The 23,975-nt window shown below is 37.6% G+C and overlaps 2 protein-coding genes across 2 annotated transcripts in view; one reads left to right on the forward strand and one right to left on the reverse strand.

Moving 5' to 3' along the window:
* crabp2a (cellular retinoic acid binding protein 2, a) overlaps positions 1-17,207 on the forward strand; it is a 45,258-nt gene extending 28,051 nt beyond the window's left edge. Inside the window, exons 2-4 of the mRNA XM_061881654.1 lie at positions 8,311-8,489; positions 11,758-11,874; positions 11,957-17,207. Of these exons, the coding sequence (XP_061737638.1) occupies positions 8,311-8,489; positions 11,758-11,874; positions 11,957-12,007 (347 nt within the window). The 3' untranslated portion in view covers positions 12,008-17,207. The remainder of the gene's footprint in view (positions 1-8,310; positions 8,490-11,757; positions 11,875-11,956) is intronic.
* The window catches only part of ciarta (circadian associated repressor of transcription a), a 243,471-nt gene extending 219,835 nt beyond the window's left edge, over positions 1-23,636 (reverse strand). The window contains exon 1 of the mRNA XM_061881662.1: positions 23,533-23,636. The gene's annotated coding sequence lies outside the window, so the exon portion shown is untranslated. The remainder of the gene's footprint in view (positions 1-23,532) is intronic.
* Between the last annotated feature and the right edge of the window lie 339 nt (positions 23,637-23,975).

Genomic DNA, 23,975 nt, shown 5'->3' on the forward strand with positions numbered 1-23,975 from the left:
AACATGATTTAATTCTCAGAACAATCAAAGAAGCACCAAAAACAGAAAACAAGTGGGAGGAAACACGTGCCAATCGCACTGGAAGCTAACACTTAGCACGGGCTAGGAGACAAGCAAAATTTACGGTAACCGGTTGCGTGTAGCAAACAAAGAAGCCAGGCCGACTGACTGGCAAGGGCAGGCTTAAATAATGCCTCTGATTAGTGCTCGGGAAACAGGTGAGCGTCCCGAACCCCAATCAGAGGCATGTGAAAATAATAAGTAACCATGGTGACTAAACAAACTAAATGGTGCACAACAACAGGAACTAAGGGAGTCCAAAACCAGCAGAAAATAACAAAAACATGATCCGGGCCACGGAGGTTGGGTCTTGGGTGCAGTTGTGTGTTCCAACAGGACAACGAATATAACAAATGAATAATTATGTTAACGTTAAGGACCCCAACTTTAAATGTTACAAGTTGAAGTCCTTAACGTTGTTCAGGCCTAAGACCCCCAAACTGATGGATGGATGATGTGGGGACCGCTTTCTGATTTAGCTTGTAAATATGTTTTTTTCTATATTAAATTGATCATAAAGATACCTTGTTATTGTCAGAGGTGGGTAGAGTAGCGAGAAACTGTACTCAAGTAAGAGTACTGTTACTTTAGAGATTTATTACTCAAGTAAAAGTAAGAAGTAGTCACCCAAATATTTACTTGAGTAAAAGTAAAAAGTATGTTGTGAAAAAACTACTCAAGTACTGAGTAACTGCTGAGTAACCTGTTTGTTTAATGATTACGGCAACAAATAAGGCACAAAAACATAAAAATAGCAACGAGCAAATTCAGAGCCAGGAATATCTCTTAAGCAACTAAAACAATAATATATATTAAATAATAATACATTAAAATAAAATGAAATTAAGGCCAATTGAGCCACAATAACTTAACAGCACCATAGGCTCAGTAGGCATTCATTGATTTGATTGATTGAAACTTGTATTATTAGATTGCACAGTACAGTACATATTTCGAACAATTGACCACTAAATGGTAACACCCCAATAAGTTTTTCAACGTTAATCAATTACTTAATAAATGACCAAGTCGAAGTGATCTACCTCATATATACATATACATACACATCATATATATATATATATATATATATACAGTATATAATTTATATTTATTTATTTTTCCGTTTTTGTTCACATGTTGAAGGTGTTTTAATGAATATACATGCATGTTTAACATATAGATTCCTATCTTTCATGAAGACAACAATATAAGTTGGTGTATTACCTGATTCTGATGACTTGCATTGATTGGAATCAGACAGTATAGTGCTGATAACGTCCCGGTTTTCAAATGGAGGAGAAAAAAAGTTCCTCCTTCCTGTCGAATACATCATGAAAGTCGTTGTTTTTTGGCATCTTATTTGTCCAGCTTCCATATTGGTTTTTATACACTTTACAAGAAATACATTGGCGGCAAACTCTGTAGCTTGCTAGCTTGTTTGCTCTGGCTTTCGGAGACTCTTATTTTGTTAGCGCAGGGACGATGAAGCGGCACTTTTATTGTGAAGACAGGAACTGTGCGATCAGTCTTTAGGCTTTTGACGGGAAGTACGGTTGAAATAAAAAGTGTCTTTTTTCCTTTACACTTTTGATTGATTGATTGAAACGTTTATTAGTAGATTGCACAGTACAGTACATATTTCGAAAAATTGACCACTAAATGGTAACACCCCAATAAGTTTTTCAACATGTCGAGTTCTACGTGTGACGGTCATGTGACCACCTGGCTCTGTTTGATTGGTCCAACGTCACCAGTGACTGCATGTGATTGGTGAAACGCAGGCATGCGTGGATCCTACTTTGAACGCGTGTCTGACAAAATCAAAACAAACAAAGCGTGCATTAACAGATCAATAAAAAAAAGTAGCGAGTAGCGACCTGATCGCAGATAAATGGAGCGGAGTAAAAGTAGCGTTTCTTCTCTGTAAATATACTCAAGTAAAAGTAAAAGTATGTTGCATAAAAACTACTCTTAGAAGTACAATTTAACCCAAAAGTTACTCAAGTAGATGTAACGGAGTAAATGTAGCGCGTTACTACCCACCTCTGGTTATTGTGCAATACTAAGATTTTCAAATAATAGCATTAATGCCACTGATAGTTAGCTGGCAAATAGGGCGCTAATCACTAACTGGCAACTAGCGCACTAATCCCAAACTTGAACGAAAAATTAGCTGACAACTAGTGCACAAATCGATAGGCTGGCAACTAGTCTGGAAATCATTAGCTGGTAACTAGAGCGCTAATCGCTAGCTGACAACTAAAGTGATAATTGCGAACCGGAAGCTAGGGCACTAATCCCTAGCTGGAAATTACTAGCTGGCAACTGGCGCGCTAATTTGGAGGTAATCCTCCTTTTTCATTGTCCCATTTAAAGTACCAGTTCCATTGGCAGCAAAGGAGGATCACCTCCAGATTCTTCAGGACAACCTAAAATCATCAGCCCGGAAGTTGGGTCCTGGGTGCAGTTGGGTGTTCCAACAGGACAATGACCCCAAACACACATCAAAAGTGGTAAAGGAATGGCTAAATCAGGCTAGAATAAAGGTTTTAGAATGGCCTTCCCAAAGTCCTGACTTAAACGTGTGGACAATGCTGAAGAAACAAGTCCATGTCAGAAAACCAACAGATTTAGCTGAACTGCACCAATTCTTTAAAGAGAAGTGGTCAAAAAAATTCAACCAGAAGCTTGTGGATGGCTACCAAAAGTACCTTATTGCAGTGAAACTTGCCAAATATTAACATTGCTGTATGTATACTTTTGACCCAGCAGATTTGCTCACATTTTCAGTAGACCCATAATAAATTCATAAAAGAACCAAACTTCATGACTTTTTTTTGTGACCAACAAGTATGTGCTCCAATCACTCTAAAAAAACAATAAGAGTTTTAGAAATGACTGGAAACTCAAGACAGCCATGACATTATGTTCTTTATAAGTGGATGTAAACTTTTGACCACGACTGTATGCTAGCATGGCTTCCAAAGCATCTTGACCAAAACCCACAGGGGGCGCTCCAGAGGTCATAGCCCAGGGGTCACCAACGCGGTACCAGCGGGCACCAGGTAGCCCGCTGGCCTGTTCTAAAAATAGCTCAAATAGCAGCACTTACCAGTGAGCTGCGTCTATTTTTAAATTATTTTTTTTTACTAGCAAGCTGGTCTCGTTTGACTCGACATGTTTAATTCTAAGAGAGACAAAACTCAAATAGAATTTGAAAATCCAAGAAAATATTTTAAAGACTTAATCTTGTTTAAATAAATTCATTAATTTTTTTACTTTGCTTTTTATAACTTTCAGAAAGACAATTTTAGAGAAAAAAATACAACCTTAAAAATGATTTTAGGATTTTTAAACACATATACCTTTTTACCTTTTAAATTCCTTCCTCTTCTTTCCTGACAATTTAAATCAATGTTCAAGCTTTTAATTTAATTCTTTATTTTAGCTTTTGTTTTTTCGACAAAGAATATTTGTGAAATATTTCTTCAAACTTATGATTAAAATTCAAAAAGATTATTCTGGCAAATCTATAAAATCTTTAGAATCAAATTTAAATCTTATTTCAAAGTCTTTTGAATTGCTTTTAAAATTTTTGTTCTGGAAAATCTAGAAGAAATAATGATTTGTCTTTGTTTGAAATATAGCTTGGTCCAATTTGTATTTTATTCTAACAAAGTGCAGATTGGATTTTAACCTATTTGAAACAAAAATTCTAAAATTAAAATTACTAATGATGTTCCATAAATTATTTATTTAATTTTTTCAAAAAGATTCAAATTAGCTAGTTTTTCCTCTTCTTTTTTTCGGTTGAATTTTGGATTTTAAAGAGTCGAAATTGAAGATAAAATAGGTTTCAAAATTCAATTTTCATTTTTTTCCTGTTTTCTCCTCTTTTAAACCGTTCAATGAAGTGTTTTTTTTTTCATCATTTATTCTCTACAAAAAAACTTCCGTAAAAGGAAAAAAAATGTACGACGGAATGACAGACAGAAATACCTATTTTTTTTATATATATACATAGATTTATTTATCAAAGGTAAATTGAGAAAATTGGCTATTTCTGGCAATTTTTTAAAATGTGTATCAAACTGGTAGCCCTTTGCATTAATCAGTACCCAAGAAGTAGCTCTTTTTACCTTTTAAATTCCTTCCTCTTCTTTCCTGATAATTTAAATCAATGTTCAAGTATTTTTTTTATTTTTTATTGTAAAGAATAATAAATAAATGTAATTCTTCATTTTAGCTTCTGGAGGAATATTTGTGAAATACTTCTTCAAACTTATTATGATTAAAATTCAAAGAGATTATTCTGGCAAATCAAAGGTAAATTGAGAAAATTGGCTATTTCTGGCGCAACACTAAAATTGGCCCTAGTGTGTGAATGTGAGTGTGAATATTGTCTGTCTATCTGTGTTGGCCCTGCGATGAGGTGGCGACTTGTCCAGGGTGTACCCCGCCTTCCGCCCGATTGTAGCTGAGATAGGCGCCGGCGCCCCCCGCGACCCCGAAAGGGAATAAGCGGTAGAAATGGATGGATGGATGGATGGGCTATTTCTGGCAATTTTTTAAAATGTGTAACAAACTGGTAGCCCTTTGCATTAATCAGTACCCAAGAAATTCTGATTAAAATTAAATTAAAATTAAATTAAAATTAAATTAAAATTAAATTAAAATTAAATTAAAATTAAATTAAAATTAAATTAAAATTAAATTAAAATTAAATTAAAATTAAATTAAAATTAAATTAAAATTAAATTAAAATTAAATTAAAATTTAAATTAAATTAAAATTAAATTAAAATTAAATTAAAATTAAATTAAAATTAAATTAAAATAAAATTAAAATTAAATTAAAATTAAATTAAAATTAAAATTAAATTACATTAAAATTAAATTAAAATTAAATGAATTCTGGCAAATCTATAAAATCTGTAGAATCAAATTTAAATCTTATTTCAAAGTCTTTTGAATTTCTTTTAAAATTTTTGTTCTGGAAATTCTAGAAGAAATAATAATTTGTCTTTGTTAAGAAATATAGCTTGGTCCAATTTGTTATATATTCTAACAAAGTGCAGATTGGATTTTAACCTATTTAAAACAAAAATTCTAAAATTAATCTTAATCAGGAAAAATTACTAATAATGTTCCTTAAATTATTTTTTAAAAAGATTCAAAGTAGCCAGTTTTTCTCTTCTTTTTTGCGGTTGAATTTTGAATTTTAAAGAGTCGAAATTTTAGATAAAATAGGTTTCAAAATTCAATTTTCATTTTTTTCCTGTTTTCTCCTCTTTTAAACCGTCCAATTAAGTGTTTTTTTCATCATTTATTCCCTACAAAAAAACTTCCGTAAAAGGTAAAAAAAATTTACGATGGAATGACAGACCGAAATATCCATTATTTTATATATATAGATGTATTTATTAAAGGTAAATTGAGCAAATTGGCTATTCCTGGCAATTTTTAAAAATGTGTATCAAACTGGTAGCCCTTTGCATTAATCAGTACCCAAGAAGTAGCCCTTTTTACCTTTTAAATTCCTTCCTCTTCTTTCCCGATAATTTAAATCAATGTTCAAGTAATTTTTTTTTTTTTTATTGTAAAGAATAATAAATACATTTAATTCTTCATTTTAGCTTCTGGACGAATATTTGTGAAATACTTCTTCAAACTTATTATGATTAAAATTCAAAGAGATTATTCTGGCAAATCAAAGGTAAATTGAGAAAATTGGCTATTTCTGGCGCAACACTAAAATTGACCCTAGTGTGTGAATGTGAGTGTGAATGTTGTCTGTCTATCTGTGTTGGCCCTGCGATGAGGTGGCGACTTGTCCAGGGTGTACCCTGCCTTCCGCCCGATTGTAGCTGAGATAGGCGCCGGCGCCCCCCGCGACCCCGAAAGGGAATAAGCGGTAGAACATGGATGGATGGGCTATTTCTGGCAATTTTTTAAAATGTGTATCAAACTGGTAGCCCTTTGCATTAATCAGTACCCAAGAAATTCTGATTAAAATTAAATTAAATTAAATTAAAATTAAATTTGAATTAAATTTAAATTAAATTTAAATTTAAATTAAACTTAAATTTAATTAAAATTAAAATTAAAATTAAATTAAAATTAAATTAAAATTAAATGAATTCTGGCAAATCTATAAAATCTGTAGAATCAAATTTAAATCTTATTTTAAAGTCTTTTGAATTTCTTTTAAAATTTTTGTTCTGGAAATTCTGGAAGAAATAATAATTTGTCTTTGTTAAGAAATACAGCTCGGTCCAATTTGTTATATATTCTAACAAAGTGCAGATTGGATTTTAACCTATTTAAAACAAAAATTCTAAAAATTAATCTTAATGAGGAAAAATTACTAATGATGTTCCTTAAATTATTTTTTAAAAAGATTCAAAGTAGCCAGTTTTTCTCTTCTTTTTTGCGGTTGAATTTTGAATTTTAAAGAGTCGAAATTGAACATAAACTATGTTTCAAAATTAAATTTTCATTTTTTTCCTGTTTTCTCCTCTTTTAAACCGTTCAATGAAGTGTTTTTTTTTCATCATTTATTCTCTACAAAAAAACTTCCGTAAAAGGAAAAAAAAAGTACGACGGAATGACAGACAGAAATACCCATTTTTTTTAATCTATATATAGATTTAATTATTAAAGGTAAATTGAGCAAAGTGGCTATTTCTGGCAATTTATTTAAGTGTGTATCAAACTGGTAGCCCTTTGCATTAATCAGTACCCAAGAAATTCTGATTAAAATTAAATTAAATTAAAATTAAAATACAATTAAAATTAAAATTAAAATTAAAATTAAATTAAAATTAAAATTAAATTAAAATTAAAGGAATTCTGGCAAATCTATAAAATCTGTAGAATCAAATTTAAATCTTATTTCAAAGTCTTTTGAATTTCTTTTAAAATTTTTGTTCTGGAAAATCTAGAAGAAATAATGATTTGTCTTTGTTAGAAATACAGCTCGGTCCAATTTGTTATATATTCTAACAAAGTGCAGATTGGATTTTAACCTATTTAAAAAGTGTCAACAAAATTCTGAAATTAATTTTAATCAGGAAAAATGACTAATGATGTTCCATAAATTATTTTTTAAATTTTTTCAAAAAGATTCAAATTAGCTAGTTTTTCCTCTTCCTTTTTTCGGTTGAATTTTGAATTTTAAAGAGTCGAAATTGAAGATAAAATAGGTTTAAAAATTCAATTTTTTCCGTGTTTTCTCCTCTTTTAAACCGTTCAATGAAGTGTTTTTTTCATCGTTTATTCTCTACAAAAAACCTTCCATAAAAGGAAAAAAAAAGTACGACGGAATGACAGACAGAAATACCCATTTTTTTTTATCTATATATAGATTTATTTATTAAAGGTAAATTGAGCAAAGTGGCTATTTCTGGCAATTTATTTAAGTGTGTATCAAACTGGTAGCCTTTGCATTAATCAGTACCCAAGAAATTCTGATTAAAATTAAATTAAATTAATTTAAATTAAATTAAAATTAAAATCAAAATTAAAGGAATTCTGGCAAATCTACAAAATCTGTAGAATCAAATTCAAATCTTATTTCAAAGTCTTTTGAATTTCTTTTAAAATTTTTGTTCTGGAAAATCTAGAATTAATAATGATTTGTCTTTGTTAGAAATATAGCTTGGTCCAATTTGTTATATATTCTAACAAAGTGCAGATTGGATTTTAACCTATTTAAAAAGTGTCATCAAAATTCTGAAATTAATTCTAATCAGGAAAAATGACTAATGATGTTCCATAAATTATTTTTTTGATTTTTTCAAAAAGATTCAAATTAGCGAGTTTTTCCTCTTCCTTTTTTCGGTTGAATTTTGAATTTTAAAGAGTCGAAATTGAAGATAAAATAGGTTTCAAAATTCAATTTTTTCCGTGTTTTCTCCTCTTTTAAACCGTTCAATTAAGTGTTTTTTTCATCGTTTATTCTCTACAAAAAAACCTTCCGTAAAAGGAAAAAAAAATGTACGACGGAATGACAGACAGAAATACTCATTATTTTATACATACAGATTTATTTATTAAAGGTAAATTGAGCAAATTGGCTATTTCTGGCAATTTATTTAAGTGTGTATCAAACTGGTAGCCCTTGGCATTAATCAGTACCCAAGAAGCAGCTCTTGGTTTCAAAAAGGTTGGTGACCCCTGTCATAGCCCGTGTGCATTGATCGGCTTGGAGACGTAACGACGAAGGCGTATGTCGTGTGTTTCTCAGGCGTTAACGTGATGCTCCGCAAGATCGCAGTGAAGGCGGCCTCCAAGCCTTTGGTGGAGATCACGCAGGACGGAGAGACGCTGTCCATTAAGACCTCCACCACCGTCCGGACCACCCACATCACTTTCACCGTGGGACAGGAGTTCAACGAATCGACGGTGGACGGGCGTCCTTGCACGGTAAACCCGCGGACACGAGAACATTCCTCTGTCGAATCCCAGCCGTGACGGACGGGCGTGTTGTCGGCATTACATCAATCTGTTTGACTTGGCCGCTCATCCTATTTGGACTGATAGCATATCTCCACCCTTCCCTCAGTCTCTAAACGCCGATCGTGGCCAACTTTTTACGAACCCTTTGAACTCTCTGCGCTCTGACAGTCAACCTTCATTCTTTCCCTCTGTCTCACAGCACATCTTCTCTTTGCTCTTCCAACTTTACCCAAAGGTGGCCTCTGATTGTTTGTCTCCAAGGCAAACACGCCATCATTTCGACAAAGTAACAATGACTCAATCCGAAGTTATCAACTAACAGCATCTTTTAGCCAAACCACGATGACTCACTCTTCAGTGCAACTCGGTTAAGTTGTCCTAGTTTGTGTCGAGTCTTTGTCCACCATATTCTCTTCGTTACTAAAATCTACCAGATCAGGTGTGTCCAAACCAAAGACCGCCAACCAGAGTCATGTGGTTAAAGGGGAACATTATCGCAATTTCAGAAGAGTTAAAACCAATGAAAATCAGTTCCCAGTGGCTTATTTTATTTTTCGAAGTTTTTTTTCAAAATTTTACCCATCCCGGAATATCCCTAAAAAACCTTGAAAGGGGAACATTATCACCAAACCTATGCAAGCGTCAATATATACCTTGATGTTGCAGAAAAAAGACCATGTATTTTTTTAACCGATTTCAGAACTCTAAATGGGTGAATTTTGGCAAATTAAACGCCTTTCTGTTTATCGGTCTTTTAGCGATGACGTCACCGAGGTAACACACCCGCCATTTTCATTTTCACATTACAAACACCGGGTCTCAGCTCTGTTATTTTCCGTTTTTTTTCGACTATTTTTTGGAACTTTGGAGACATCATGCCTCGTGGGTGTGTTGTCGGAGGGTGTAACAACACTAACAGGGAGGGATTCAAGTTGCACCGCTGGCAAGAAATCTGCCGCCAGACCCCCATTGAATGTACCAGAGTGTCTTCACATTTGACCGGCGATGCTAAGACAGACATGGCAAAGAGATGTATGGATAACCTGCAGATGCATTTGCAACCATTAAGTCAACTAAATCACAAAGGTGAGTTTTGTTGATGTTGTTGACTTATGTGCTAATCAGACATATTTGGTCGCAGCATGACTGCCAGCTAATCGATGCTAACATGCTACGCTAATCGATGCTAACATGCTATGTACGCTAGCTGCATGTACATTTGAAACTAGATACCCACATTTAATGCGAAACAAACACTTACCAATCAAGATATTTAAGTTGCTTCAGTGTCACAAGATGCGAAAGTCCTGATCGTTTGGTCCGCACATTTTACCGGCGATGCTAATAAGGCAGCCAAGCTATGGGCCACTTCATTAGGTACACCGACGCTATGGCCGAATAGAGTCAATAGCTATTCGCTCAATAGCTTCAATTTCTTCTTCAATTTCGCTATCTGCCTCCATACTCCGACCATCTGTTTCAATACATGCGTAATCTTTTGAATCGCTTAAGCCGCTGAAATCAGAGTCTGAATCCGAGCTAATGTCGCTATATCTTGCTGTGGTAACCGCCATGTTGTTTGTATTGGCAGCACTGTATGACGTCACAGGGAAATGGATAGTGGTTTCGAAGATAGCGGAAATAAGGCACTTTAAAGCTTTATTTAGGGATATTCCGGGACCGGTAAAATTTTGTAAAAAACTTCAAAAAATACAACAAGCCACTGGGAACTGATTTTTATTGTTTTTACCCCTTTTGAAAGTGTAATAATGTTCCCCTTTAAAGTGCCTGATTTTCGCAATCATTGATGCCACCGTCCATTTTCCTGTGACGTCATCCAGTGATGCCAATACGGATAGCACAGCAAGATATAGCGACATTAGCTCGGATTCAGACTCGGATTTCAGCGGCTTAAGCGATTCAACAGATTACGCATGTATTGAAACAGATGGTTGGAGTATGGAGGCAGATAGCGAAAACGAAATTGAAGAAGAAACTGAGGCTATTGAGCGAATAGCTATTGACGCTATTCGGCCATGTCTGCCTTAGCATCGCCGGTAAAATGTGCAGACCAATGATCGGAAGTTTCGCATCTTGTGACACTGGAGCAACTTAAATCCGTCGATTGGTAAGTGTTTGTTTGGCATTAAATGTGGGTGGAGAGTCTCGGAAAGCTGGCGTGCACAAGTGATGTGCACGCCAGCTTTCTGAGGGATCGCTTGTGCACGCCAGTTTTCAGAGACTGTATTTAGTTAGCGCAGGCAGCATGAAGCAGGGCTTTTATTGTGAAGATAGGAAATGTGCAGTCGGCCTTTAGAGTTTTGACGGAAGGTACGGCGCGAGAGTCTGTTGAAATAAAAAGTGTTTCTCGCCTTCCTCTCGGTCATATTTTCATAATAATGATCTTGCAGCAGCCAGCGTCATCTCACAAGACCCTCCGGTACCGTGAATGTCATTTAAGTGACGTCTTGGTGAAGATTGATGATCACTCATTTTTAGGTCTATTTTTTTTAAAAGCCTGGCTGGAGATCGACTGACACACCCCCCGCGGTCTACTGGTTGCTCGCGATCGACGTAATGGGCACCCCTGATCTAGAGATTCAAAACTTGCATAATAATACAAATTATAATACTGAATATTGACACATTTTTAATATTTTTTTTTACCAAAACCCTTTGGGGTCCCCGGGATCATAACTGACTGGAGGCCAAAATGTATATTTTTTATACATATATTGTATTGGTTTTTAAAATAAAAATTATGAAAATGGCCCCCGCTTGCTCTGATTTTTCAGTGTGCGCCCCTCAGTGGAAAAAGTTTGGACACCCCTGGTTTAACATGATAATTATGAATAATTCCGCTAGTAAGCACAGAGCTAAAAATAACATTCAAAATAAAAAACATTCTAATGCATTTTATCCATCCATCCGTTTTCTACCAGACGTGTTCAAGAAGTCGCATTAATGGTATTTGATTTATTATTGGTTAACTTCAGAATAAGAATGTTATTAAAACGAATAAGGGATTTATTATACTCTAAACATGTTGGTCTTACTTAAAAATGCACACATTTAGTTGTATTCTGTATTAAAAAATATGATATGGCTCTCACGGAAATACATTTTTAAATATTTGGCTTTCATGGCTCTCCCAGCCAAAAAGGTTCCCGACCCCTGTACTACTGCATACTTGTGTCTCCAACTACTTTATCGATGCATTTCACTGTTTGTCCAGAGTTTTCCGCGTTGGGAGACGGACAGCAAGATCAGCTGCGAGCAGACCCTGCAGAAAGGGGAGGGGCCTAAAACCTCCTGGACCCGGGAAATGACTAACGACGGCAAGCTCATCCTGGTAAAGACAACACGGATTTAGGCCAAACAAAAAAAAAAACATCCGGCATTCTTTTTAACTCCTTTTTTTTTTTTTCCCCCAGACCATGGGCGCCGACGACGTGGTCTGCACCAGGGTCTACGAGCGCCAATGAACAAGAGCACTTCTCACTTTGGGTCCTTCCAGTCGGACTTATTCCTGCATCATCTCGCCACACGTGACAACCCCAGGAGATGTCAACCTGTAGTTCGCTTTTATTCCAATAACTATTAGCGTCGTCATTTTGTCTTAGTCGTGCGCTCCTTCACCATTTTTATAGATCAATTTGAAATACACTATATTGCCAAAAATATTTGGCCACCTGCTTTGACTCACATATGAACTCTAAGTGCCATCCCATTCCTAACCCATAAGGTTCAATAAAATGTTAATCCACCTTTTGCAGCTATCACAGCTTCAACTCTTTTGGGAAGGCTGTCCACAAGGTTGCGGAGTGTGTTTATTGGAATTTTCCCCCATTGTTACAAAAGTAAATTGGTGATATTACACACTGATGTTGGTCCAGAAGGCCTTGCTCTCAGTCTACATTCTAATTCATCCCAAACGTGTTCTATCGGGTTCAGGTCAGGACTCTGTGCAGGCCAGTCAAGCTACACCACACCAGACTCTGTCATCCATGCCTTAATGCTCCTTGCTCTGTGCACCGGTGCAGTCATGTTGGAAGAGGAAGGGGCCCTGTTCCGAACTGTTCCCACAAAGTTGGAAGCATGGAATTGTCCAAAATGTTTTGGTATCCTGGAACATTCAAAGTTCCTTTCCCCGGAACTAAGAGGCCAAGCCCAACTCCTGATAAATAACTCCACACCATAATTCCATCTTCACCAAATTTCACACTCCTACCACTTTGTGGCTGAGTTGCTGTTGTTCCCAAACCCTTCCATTTTCTTAAAATAAAGCCGAAAGTTGACTTTAGGAGCAAGGAAATTTCACAACTTGATTTGTCGCACAAGTGGCATCCTATGACAGTTCCAGGCTGGAAATCACTGAGAGCGGCCCATTCTTTCACAAATGTTTGTAGAAATAGTCTCCATGCCTAAGTACTTGATTTTATACACCTGTGGCCAGGGCCTGAAAAACATACCCACACCATAATTCCTCCTCCACCAAATGTCACTGTATTTGTTGCAAAGTCGGCATCCTACGACAGTTCCATGCTGGAAATCACCGAGCTCCTGAGAGCGGCCCATTTTTTCAAATGTTTGTAGAAACAGTCTCCATGCCTAAGTGCTTGATTTTATACACCTGTGGCCGGGGCCTGAAAAACAACCCCACACCATAATTCCTCCTCCACCAAATCTCACAGTATTTGTTGCAAAGTTGGCATCCTACGACAGTTCCATACTGGAAATCAGTGATCTTCTGAGAGCGGCCCATTTTTTCACAAATGTTTGTAGAAACAGTCTCCATGCCTAAGTACGTGAGCCAAGACCAACTCCTGAAAAACAACCCCACACTAAAATTCCTCCTCCATCAAATTTAACTGCATTTGTTGCACAGGTGGCATCCTATGACAGTTCTGCGATGGAAATCACTGAGAGCGGCCCATTCTTTCACAAATTATTGTAGAAACAGTCTCCATGCCTAAGTGCTGGATTTTATACACATGTGGCCAGGGCCTGAAAAACATACCCACACCATAATTCCTCCTCCACCAAACGTCACTGTATTTGTTGCTAAGTTGGCATCCTATGACAGTTCCATGCTGGAAATCACTGAGCTCCTGAGAGTGGCCCATTTTTTCACAAATGTTTGTAGAAACAATCTCCATGCCTAAGTGCTTGATTTTATACACATGTGGCCGGGGCCTGAAAAACAACCCCACACCATAATTCCTCCTCCACCAAATGTCACTGTATTTTTTTGCAAAGTCAGCATCCAATGACAGTTCCATGCTGGAAATCACTGAGCTCCTGAGAGTGGCCCATTTTTTCACAAATGTTTGTAGAAACAATCTCCATGCCTAAGTGCTTGATTTTATACACATGTGGCCGGGGCCTGAAAAACAACCCCACACCATAATTCCTCCTCCACCAAATGTCACTGTATTTTTTTGCAAAGTCAGCATCCAATGACAGTTCCATGCTGGAAATCACTGAGCTCCTGAGAGTGGCCCATTTTTTCACAAATGTTTGTAGAAACAATCTCCATGCCTAAGTGCTTGATTTTATACACCTGTGGCCGGGACCTGAAAAACAACCCCACACCATAATTCCTCCTCCACCAAATGTCACTGTATTTGTTGCAAAGTCAGCATCCAATGACAGTTCCATGCTGGAAATCACTGAGCTCCTGAGAGCGGCCCATTTTTTCACAAATGTTTGTAGAAACAGTCTCCATGCATAAGTGCTGGATTTTATACACCTGTGGCCGGGACCTGAAAAACAACCCCACACCATAATTCCTCCTCCACCAAATGTCACTGTATTTGTTGCAAAGTTGGCATCCTATGACAGTTCCACAGTGGAAATCACTGAGCTCCTGAGAGCGGCCCATTCTTTCACAAATGTTTGTAGAAACAGTCTCCATGCATAAGTGCTGGATTTTATACACCTGTGGCCATGACCTGAAAAACAACCCCACACCATAATTCCTCCTCCACCAAATGTCACTGTATTTGTTGAAAAGTCAGCATCCAATGACAGTTCCATGCTGGAAATCACTGAGCTCCTGAGAGCGGCCCATTTTTTCACAAATGTTTGTAGAAACAATCTCCATGCCTAAGTGCTTGATTTTATACACCTGTGGCCGGGACCTGAAAAACAACCCCACACCATAATTCCTCCTCCACCAAATGTCACTGTATTGGTTGCAAAGTCAGCATCCAATGACAGTTCCATGCTGGAAATCACTGAGCTCCTGAGAGCGGCCCATTTTTTCAAAAATGTTTGTAGAAACAATCTCCATGCCTAAGTGCTTGATTTTATACACCTGTGGCCGGGACCTGAAAAACAACCCCACACCATAATTCCTCCTCCACCAAATGTCACTGTATTGGTTGCAAAGTCAGCATCCAATGACAGTTCCATACTGGACATCAGTGATCTTCTGAGAGCGGCCCATTTTTTCACAAATGTTTGTAGAAACAGTCTCCATGCCTAAGTGCTTGATTTTATACACCTGTGGCCGGGGCCTGAAAAACAACCCCACACCATAATTCCTCCTCCACCAAATGTCACTGTATTTTTTTGAAAAGTCGGCATCCTATGACAGTTCCATGCTGGAAATCACTGAGCTCCTGAGAGCGGCCCATTTTTTCAAAAATGTTTGTAGAAACAGTCTCCATGCCTAAATGCTGGATTTTATACACCAGTGGCCGGGGCCTGAAAAACAACCCCACACCATAATTCCTCCTCCACCAAATGTCACTGTATTTGTTGCAAAGTCAGCATCCAATGACAGTTCCATGCTGGAAATCACTGAGCTCCAGAGAGTGGCCCATTTTTTCACAAATGTTTGTAGAAACAATCTCCATGCCTAAGTGCTTGATTTTATACACCTGTGGCCGGGACCTGAAAAACAACCCCACACCATAATTCCTCCTCCACCAAATGTCACTGTATTGGTTGCAAAGTCAGCATCCAATGACAGTTCCATACTGGACATCAGTGATCTTCTGAGAGCGGCCCATTTTTTCACAAATGTTTGTAGAAACAGTCTCCATGCCTAAGTGCTTGATTTTATACACCTGTGGCCGGGGCCTGAAAAACAACCCCACACCATAATTCCTCCTCCACCAAATGTCACTGTATTTTTTTGAAAAGTCGGCATCCTATGACAGTTCCATGCTGGAAATCACTGAGCTCCTGAGAGCGGCCCATTTTTTCAAAAATGTTTGTAGAAACAGTCTCCATGCCTAAATGCTGGATTTTATACACCAGTGGCCGGGGCCTGAAAAACAACCCCACACCATAATTCCTCCTCCACCAAATGTCACTGTATTTGTTGCAAAGTCAGCATCCAATGACAGTTCCATGCTGGAAATCACTGAGCTCCAGAGAGTGGCCCATTTTTTCACAAATGTTTGTAGAAACAATCTCCATGCCTAAGTGCTTGTTTTTATACACCTGTGGCCGGGACCTGAAAAACAACCCCACACCATAATTCCTCCTCCACCAAATGTCACTGTATTGGTTGCAAAGTCAGCATCCAATGACAGTTCCATACTGGACATCAGTGATCTTCTGAGAGCGGCCCATTTTTTCACAAATGTTTGTAGAAACAGTCTCCATGCCTAAGTGCTTGATTTTATACACCTGTGGCCGGGGCCTGAAAAACAACCCCACACCATAATTCCTCCTCCACCAAATGTCACTGTATTTTTTTGAAAAGTCGGCATCCTATGACAGTTCCATGCTGGAAATCACTGAGCTCCTGAGAGCGGCCCATTTTTTCAAAAATGTTTGTAGAAACAGTCTCCATGCCTAAATGCTGGATTTTATACACCAGTGGCCGGGGCCTGAAAAACAACCCCACACCATAATTCCTCCTCCACCAAATGTCACTGTATTTGTTGCAAAGTCAGCATCCAATGACAGTTCCATGCTGGAAATCACTGAGCTCCAGAGAGTGGCCCATTTTTTCACAAATGTTTGTAGAAACAATCTCCATGCCTAAGTGCTTGATTTTATACACCTGTGGCCGGGACCTGAAAAACAACCCCACACCATAATTCCTCCTCCACCAAATGTCACTGTATTGGTTGCAAAGTCAGCATCCAATGACAGTTCCATACTGGACATCAGTGATCTTCTGAGAGCGGCCCATTTTTTCACAAATGTTTGTAGAAACAGTCTCCATGCCTAAGTGCTTGATTTTATACACCTGTGGCCGGGGCCTGAAAAACAACCCCACACCATAATTCCTCCTCCACCAAATGTCACTGTATTTTTTTGCAAAGTCGGCATCCTATGACAGTTCCATGCTGGAAATCACTGAGCTCCTGAGAGCGGCCCATTCTTTCACAAATGTTTGTAGAAACAATCTCCATGCCTAAGTGCTGGATTTTATACACCTGTGGCCAGGACCAAGTGATTAGGACACCTGATTCTGATCATTTGGATGGGTGGCCGAATACTTTTGTCAATATAGTGCATGTCAATCGCCTTGTCTGACTTTTTTCGCTGTGTGTGCTTTGAGCTGCCAGCTTCTTCGGCCCTTTTGACTCCAACTTCTTTCCTGTGATATTTATTACTACATTATAGTACTGCCAAGGTTTCGAACTAGTGTCTCCCTTGTATGACGCAACCTTTTCTATGGCAAAACAATAAAGCGGCAACTTTGTCTTTGAACTTGAAGTCTAAGCAGAACTATCTTTTTTTTTTTAGGTTTTGGCTCAGATTCCCGTAACTGGAATATTTGCCCGTGCCCTCCTTTTACACTCTGCCATCCATCTCTGTGCCACATTCCCTCCAGCCTGTGTCGTGCTCCAAGAAGGCAAACATTTCCATTACAACATTTTCCCCCGTCTTCACTCCTGTCACACATTTCGTACAGCGGTAGTTCTCATGTGATTTGACCACAATGAAGAAGACTGAAAAAATTTCCGGGGGTCTGGTGGGGGGATAAGGGGGGGATAACGTCCCCCAAAGCTCCTGCTTTTTCACCAATTTAACATGCTAAAATGAACAAAAACAGCACCATTTGAAGAAAATAGTTTAGTATTTAATAATACAACTTTAACATTTGACAACCAAATAATAAAACAAGGTGACTCTGTAAAGAATCTGGGTATTATCTTCGACCCAACTCTCTCCTTTGAGTCACACATTAAAAGCGTTACTAAAACGGCCTTCTTTCATCTCCGTAATATCGCTATAATTCGCTCCATTTTGTCCACTAAAGACGCTGAGATCATTATCCATGCGTTTGTTACGACTCGTCTCGATTACTGTAACGTATTATTTTCGGGTCTCCCCATGTCTAGCATTAAAAGATTACAGTTGGTACAAAATGCGGCTGCTAGACTTTTGACAAGAACAAGAAAGTTTGATCACATTACGCCTGTACTGTATATACCTTTATATACATACATACATACATATATACCTGTACTGTATATACCTTTATATACATATATACATACATATATACCTATACTGTATATACCTTTATATACATATATACATACCTTTATATACATATATACATACATATATACCTGTACTGTATATACCTTTATATACATATATACATATATATATACCTGTACTGTATATACCTTTATATACATATATACATACATATATACCTGTACTGGCTCACCTGCACTGGCTTCCTGTGCACTTAAGATGTGACTTTAAGGTTTTACTACTTACGTATAAAATACTACACGGTCTAGCTCCATCCTATCTTGCTGATTGTATTGTACCATATGTCCCGGCAAGAAATCTGCGTTCAAAAGACTCCGGCTTATTAGTGATTCCTAGAGCCCAAAAAAAGTCTGCGGGCTATAGAGCGTTTTCCGTTCGGGCTCCAGTACTCTGGAATGCCCTCCCGGTAACAGTTCGAGATGCTACCTCAGTAGAAGCATTTAAGTCTCACCTTAAAACTCATCTGTATACTCTAGCCTTTAAATAGACCTCCTTTTTGGACCAGTTGATCTGCCGCTTCTTTTCTTTCTCCTATGTCCGCCCCTCCCTTGTGGAGGGGGTCCGGTCCGATGACCATGGATGAAGTACTGGCTGTCCAGAGTCGAGACCCAGGATGGACCGCTCGCCTGTATCGGTTGGGGACATCTCTACGCTGCTGATCCGCTTGAGATGGTTTCCTGTGGACGGGACTCTGGCTGCTGTCTTGGATCCGCTTTGAACTGAACTCTCGCGGCTGTGTTGGAGCCACTATGGATTGAACTTTCACAGTATCATGTTAGACCCGCTCGACATCCCTTGCTTTCGGTCCCCTAGAGGGGGGGGGGGGGGGGGTTGCCCACATCTGAGGTCCTCTCCAAGGTTTCTCATAGTCAGCATTGTCACTGGCGTCCCACTGGATGTGAATTCTCCCTGCCCACTGGGTGTGAGTTTTCCTTGCCCTTTTGTGGGTTCTTCCGAGGATGTTGTAGTCGTAATGATTTGTGCAGTCCTTTGAGACATTTGTGATTTGGGGCTATATAAATAAACATTGATTGATGATGATGAGTGTTTAAAGACATGAAAACACCATTAATAGAACATACATACCCCAATTATCCTAATGAATCACTGTATATGGTTCAGTTCCAACAGTATTTAGTCACTAATATTTACATCTTGTGTTCATTTCACATCCACAGGTGTCACATTGATCAGTGTTATTATCTACACCAGGGGTCGGGAACCTTTTTGGCTGAGAGAGCCATGAAAGCCAAATATTTAAAAATGTATTTCCGTGAGAGCCATATAATATTTTTTAACACTGAATACAACTAAATGTGTGCATTTTTAAGTAAGACCAACATGTTTAGAGTATAATAAATCCCTTATTCGTTTTAATAACATTCTTATTCTGAAGTTAACCAATAATAAATCAAATACTTCTTACCATTAATGCGACTTCTTGAACAAGTCTGGTAGAAAACGGATGGATGGATAAAATGCATTAGAATGTTTTGTATTTTGAATGTTATTTTTAGCTCTGTGCTTACTAGCGGAATTATTCATAATTATCATGTTAAGCCAGGGGTGTGCAAACTTTTTCCACTGAGGGCCGCACACTGAAAAATCAGAGCAAGCGGGGGCCATTTTCATAATTTCTATTTTAAAAACCAATACAGTATATGTATAAAAAATATACATTTAGGCCTCCACTCAGTTATGATCCCGGGGACCCCAAAGGGTTTTGGTCCAAAAAAATATTAAAAATGTGTCATTATTCAGTATTATAATTTGTATTTTTATGCAAGTTTTGAATCTCTAGATCATGGGTGCCCATTACGTCGATCGCGAGCTACCAGTCGACCGCGGGGGGTGTGTCAGTCGATCTCCAGCCAGGCTTTTAAAAAAAATAGACCTAAAAATGAGTGATCATCAATCTTCACCAAGACGTCACTTAAATGACATTCACGGTACCGGAGGGTCTTGTGAGATGACGCTGGCTGCTGCAAGATCATTATTATGAAAATATGACCGAGAGGAAGGCGAGAAACAGTTTTTATTTCAACAGACTCTCGCGCCGTACCTTCCGTCAAAACTCTAAAGGCCGACTGCACATTTCCTATCTTCACAATAAAAGCCCTGCTTCATGCTGCCTGCGCTAACTAAATAAGAGTCTCGGAAAACTGGCGTGCACAAGCGATCCCTCAGAAAGCTGGCGTGCACATCACTTGTGCACGCCAGCTTTCTGAGACTCTTATTTTGTTAGCGCAGGCAGCATGAAGCAGGGCTTTTATTGTGAAGATAGGAAATGTGCAGTCGGCCTTTAGAGTTTTGACGGAAGGGACGGCGCGAAAGTCTGTTGAAATAAAAAGTGTTTCTCGCCTTCCTCTGTGTCATTTTTTCATAATAATGAACTGGCAGCAGCCAGCGTCATCTCACAAGACCCTCGGGTGCCGTGAATGTCAATCAAGCAAGCTACGGAATTTGCTGCCAATGTAAAGTGTATGGAAGCTGGATGAATTAGATGCCAAAAACCAACCACTTTCATGTGGTATTGTACAGAAAGGACAACTTTTTTTCTCCTCCATTTGAAAATGTGGGCGTTATCATCATTACTGTCTGATTCCAATCAATGCAAGTCATCAGAATCAGGTAATACACCAACTTATATTCTTGTCTTTGTGAAAGAAAGACATCTATATGTGTTACACATGCTTGTATTATCATTAAACACATTTAACTTGTTTACAAAAATGTCTCTTTCATAAATAAATAAATATAAATGATATATATAAATGAGGTAGATCCCCTCGAGTTGGTCAATTGAAAAGTAGCTCGCCTGCAGAAAAAGTGTGGGCACCCCTGCTCTAGATCAACATTAGAAAAAAAAAAATGGAAAAAACACAAAATATGCAATATTTTCACCCAATAACTTTTTTAGGTGGGATATTTGAGATTTATAACAAATGGAGCCTTAATTTTGGATTTTGATTCATTATTATTTTTTGAGCAATGACACGTAAAAACAAATCACACTAAAATAATTGGGGATCCAAAAGTGTCCTACTTATTAAAGTGTTAAAGAATAAATTATAAAAAATTTTTACTGTTTACTTTTAGCACAATAATCTCAAGATCAACTTCAGATATATCCGTCAATTTTAAGTTTTATTATTGTTTATGTTTTGTTTGTTTGTTTTAGGCCCTTCTTTAAAAAAAAAAAACAGCTCAGTTTTTTATATGGTAAAACACAAAATATGCAACATTTTCCCCCAAAAATATCTCAAAGTGGAATATTTAATGTGATGTAATCGAAGCCTTTATAGGTCAATAATTCAAAATGACATTGATTTTGATTCATTATTCTTTTTTAACGAAAGAAACAGCCTGCATGGCAGCTTTGTGTTATAAGAGTAATAAACATTGCAACAATTTCTTGTTACATTTCACCTGTTTGCTCTTTTATACCACTTTTTATGGTTTTAATTTTTTTTTAAATTGTATTCTTAAAATGTGCCGTGGGGCCGTTAAAAAAATGACCCGCGGGCCGCACTTTGGACAGCCCTGTGTTAAGCAATGTCAGCTAAGATTTATCTGAGAGCCAGATGAAGTCATCAAAAGAGCCACATCTGGCTCTAGAGCCATAGGTTCCCTACCCCTGCTCTACACTATCACCACATTACTTCAGTTCACTTCACACATTTACTCGCTAACATCAGCTTTCCTTGCAAATTGTAAAATACATAACCATTAATAACAATTCACAGTTTTAATGTATATACCTAATTGCCTACAAGTTTTGTTATAAATATAACAAAAAACCAAATGTAAACATTTCATTCTTTTCGCCAAAATAAGATATGAATTTATGAAAATACGTTTAGTATTGTTTATTCATATTTGAAAATAGGAAATAATAATAATGTGAGGACACTGACATATTGCATGAAACAAGTGTGAAAATATTTACCTTCAAGATTGTTACACCACTGACAATATTGTTTCAAGAGACTACATAAGAACTTAAAATGACAAAATAGTCCATCCATCCATCTTCTTCCGCTTATCCGAGGTTGGCTCGCGGGGGCAGCAGCCTAAGCAGGGAAACCCAGATTTCCCTCTCCCCAGCCACTTCGTCTAGCTCATGGGTGTCAAACTCTGGCCCGCGGGCCAATTTTTTTATATGAGTGGCGCTTAACAGCATTGTGTTATTTGGGTCCAAAATGGCTCTTTCAACGTTCTGGATTGCCTACCGCTGCATTAGTGGAAAAGCGGCAAGTGAGTGAAAGCGATAGAGACGTTGCCATTGAGACAAGGGTTTTCTTACATGCCCGGCTGCAGTCACACTTCGACACCGGTCGGTGGGGGGGAGACAAGAAGAACGCGGAGCTGGGATATAGTTACAACACTTTATGTACATATTTATATACATATTTATGTAATATTTACATATTTATATAATATGTACCTACAAGGTCCAATCACAGACAGAGTCCCATTGTTTTTACGAGCGGTCGAGCGAGTCAAAAGCCGGAGAAAAAAATAAAAATAAATAAATAAATAATTATTAGTATTATTTTTATTTTTATTTGTGGGGGCCATAATTCTTTCGTGGCGGGCCGCCACAAATGAATTACTGTGTGGGAAACCCTGAGATGACAGCCAAGTGGACTTTGCTGTTTTATTTTCAGTGAAACAATAGAAAACACGTACTCATATAGTAGAGTAGTACAGTTATTTGTCAAAAAGGGGGCTTTGGTGTGGTTTGGTTTCCCGGAATGCCAAGGAAGGTGACAGAACATGGCGCGAAGGTAAAGACATAGTTTAATTTATCTATAAAAAAAATTCAAACTAAAGGCGCGCACAAGGCGGAGAACAAACTTGGCTAAAAAAAAAAAAAAACTACCACAAAGGCCAAACTATGGATATGAAACAAAAGACTCGCTAAACGTGACATGAATGAACATACATAACCAGAGTGAACAGAGCATGGAGCAACAACAATGACGCCAGCCCGACTGCCTGGCAACTACAAGCTCAAATAATACTGACATGATTAACACAGGTGCGTGAGTCCTAAACAAATCAGGTGCGTGAGTCCAAATGAGTACAGGTGAACTAATCGGTCGTCATGGTGACAAAACAATGGGGCATAATCAGGAACTAAAAAGAGTCTTAAACCAACAGAACATAACGAAACAAAACGTGACCATAGAACATGACATTATTAGTGAGAATATACTTATTTTAAGGGATTTTGGGGTTCATTGAGGATAGCTAATTTTACTTGTTTTGGAAATTCTTGACAAGCCAAATTTTCTTGTTCTTTTGGCAGATAATTTTGCTTGGATCAAATTAAATACCTCTCATTTTTGTATTTCTTATCCTTGTTTATGAGCACTAACTTTTTGCAGTGGAACAATACCCACCCACTCAATTCCCAAGGTCATTGTCAACGAGTGCCCACAACGAATATAGACACACATAAATATATGCAAACATAGATTCAATCTAACAAACTATATGAAAATCTTCTTTTACAGTTTTTTACCTGCAAGCCTATTTCCACGTAGAACTCCTTCCGGGTAAACTGGTTGTAGGCCGCGCCTTCCACGTCCAAAATCCCTCTCATGAAGTGGAAACGGTAAAAGCCAGAAGCGACTCTGAAAAAGGAGAAGTTGAAAATGAAAACCTGTGAAACACACAAAAACAATAATAATATGTGACGATTGGCATTGAAGAAACCTGTCAAAAATATCCACCAGAATGTTTGTATTTTTTTCAATGTTTGTATTTATTCGTTTAATTCAACAAACTTGTTTTAGTGCCAATACAACTTTTTCTACACTGCTATTTTTTTTTCAAGACCAATACCTGCTGGCTTTGTTTTTGGCTCTTTATCCCTTTTGAGCGTGAATCATTTTTAGCATCGTTGCTTCTGTTAGGCTGAGCTATTTTGTTGAATATTCTTTGGTCAAATTCAGCTAAAACTAA

Source organism: Nerophis ophidion, linkage group LG21, assembly GCF_033978795.1.
Source record: "Nerophis ophidion isolate RoL-2023_Sa linkage group LG21, RoL_Noph_v1.0, whole genome shotgun sequence".
Lineage (NCBI taxonomy): Eukaryota > Metazoa > Chordata > Actinopteri > Syngnathiformes > Syngnathidae > Nerophis > Nerophis ophidion.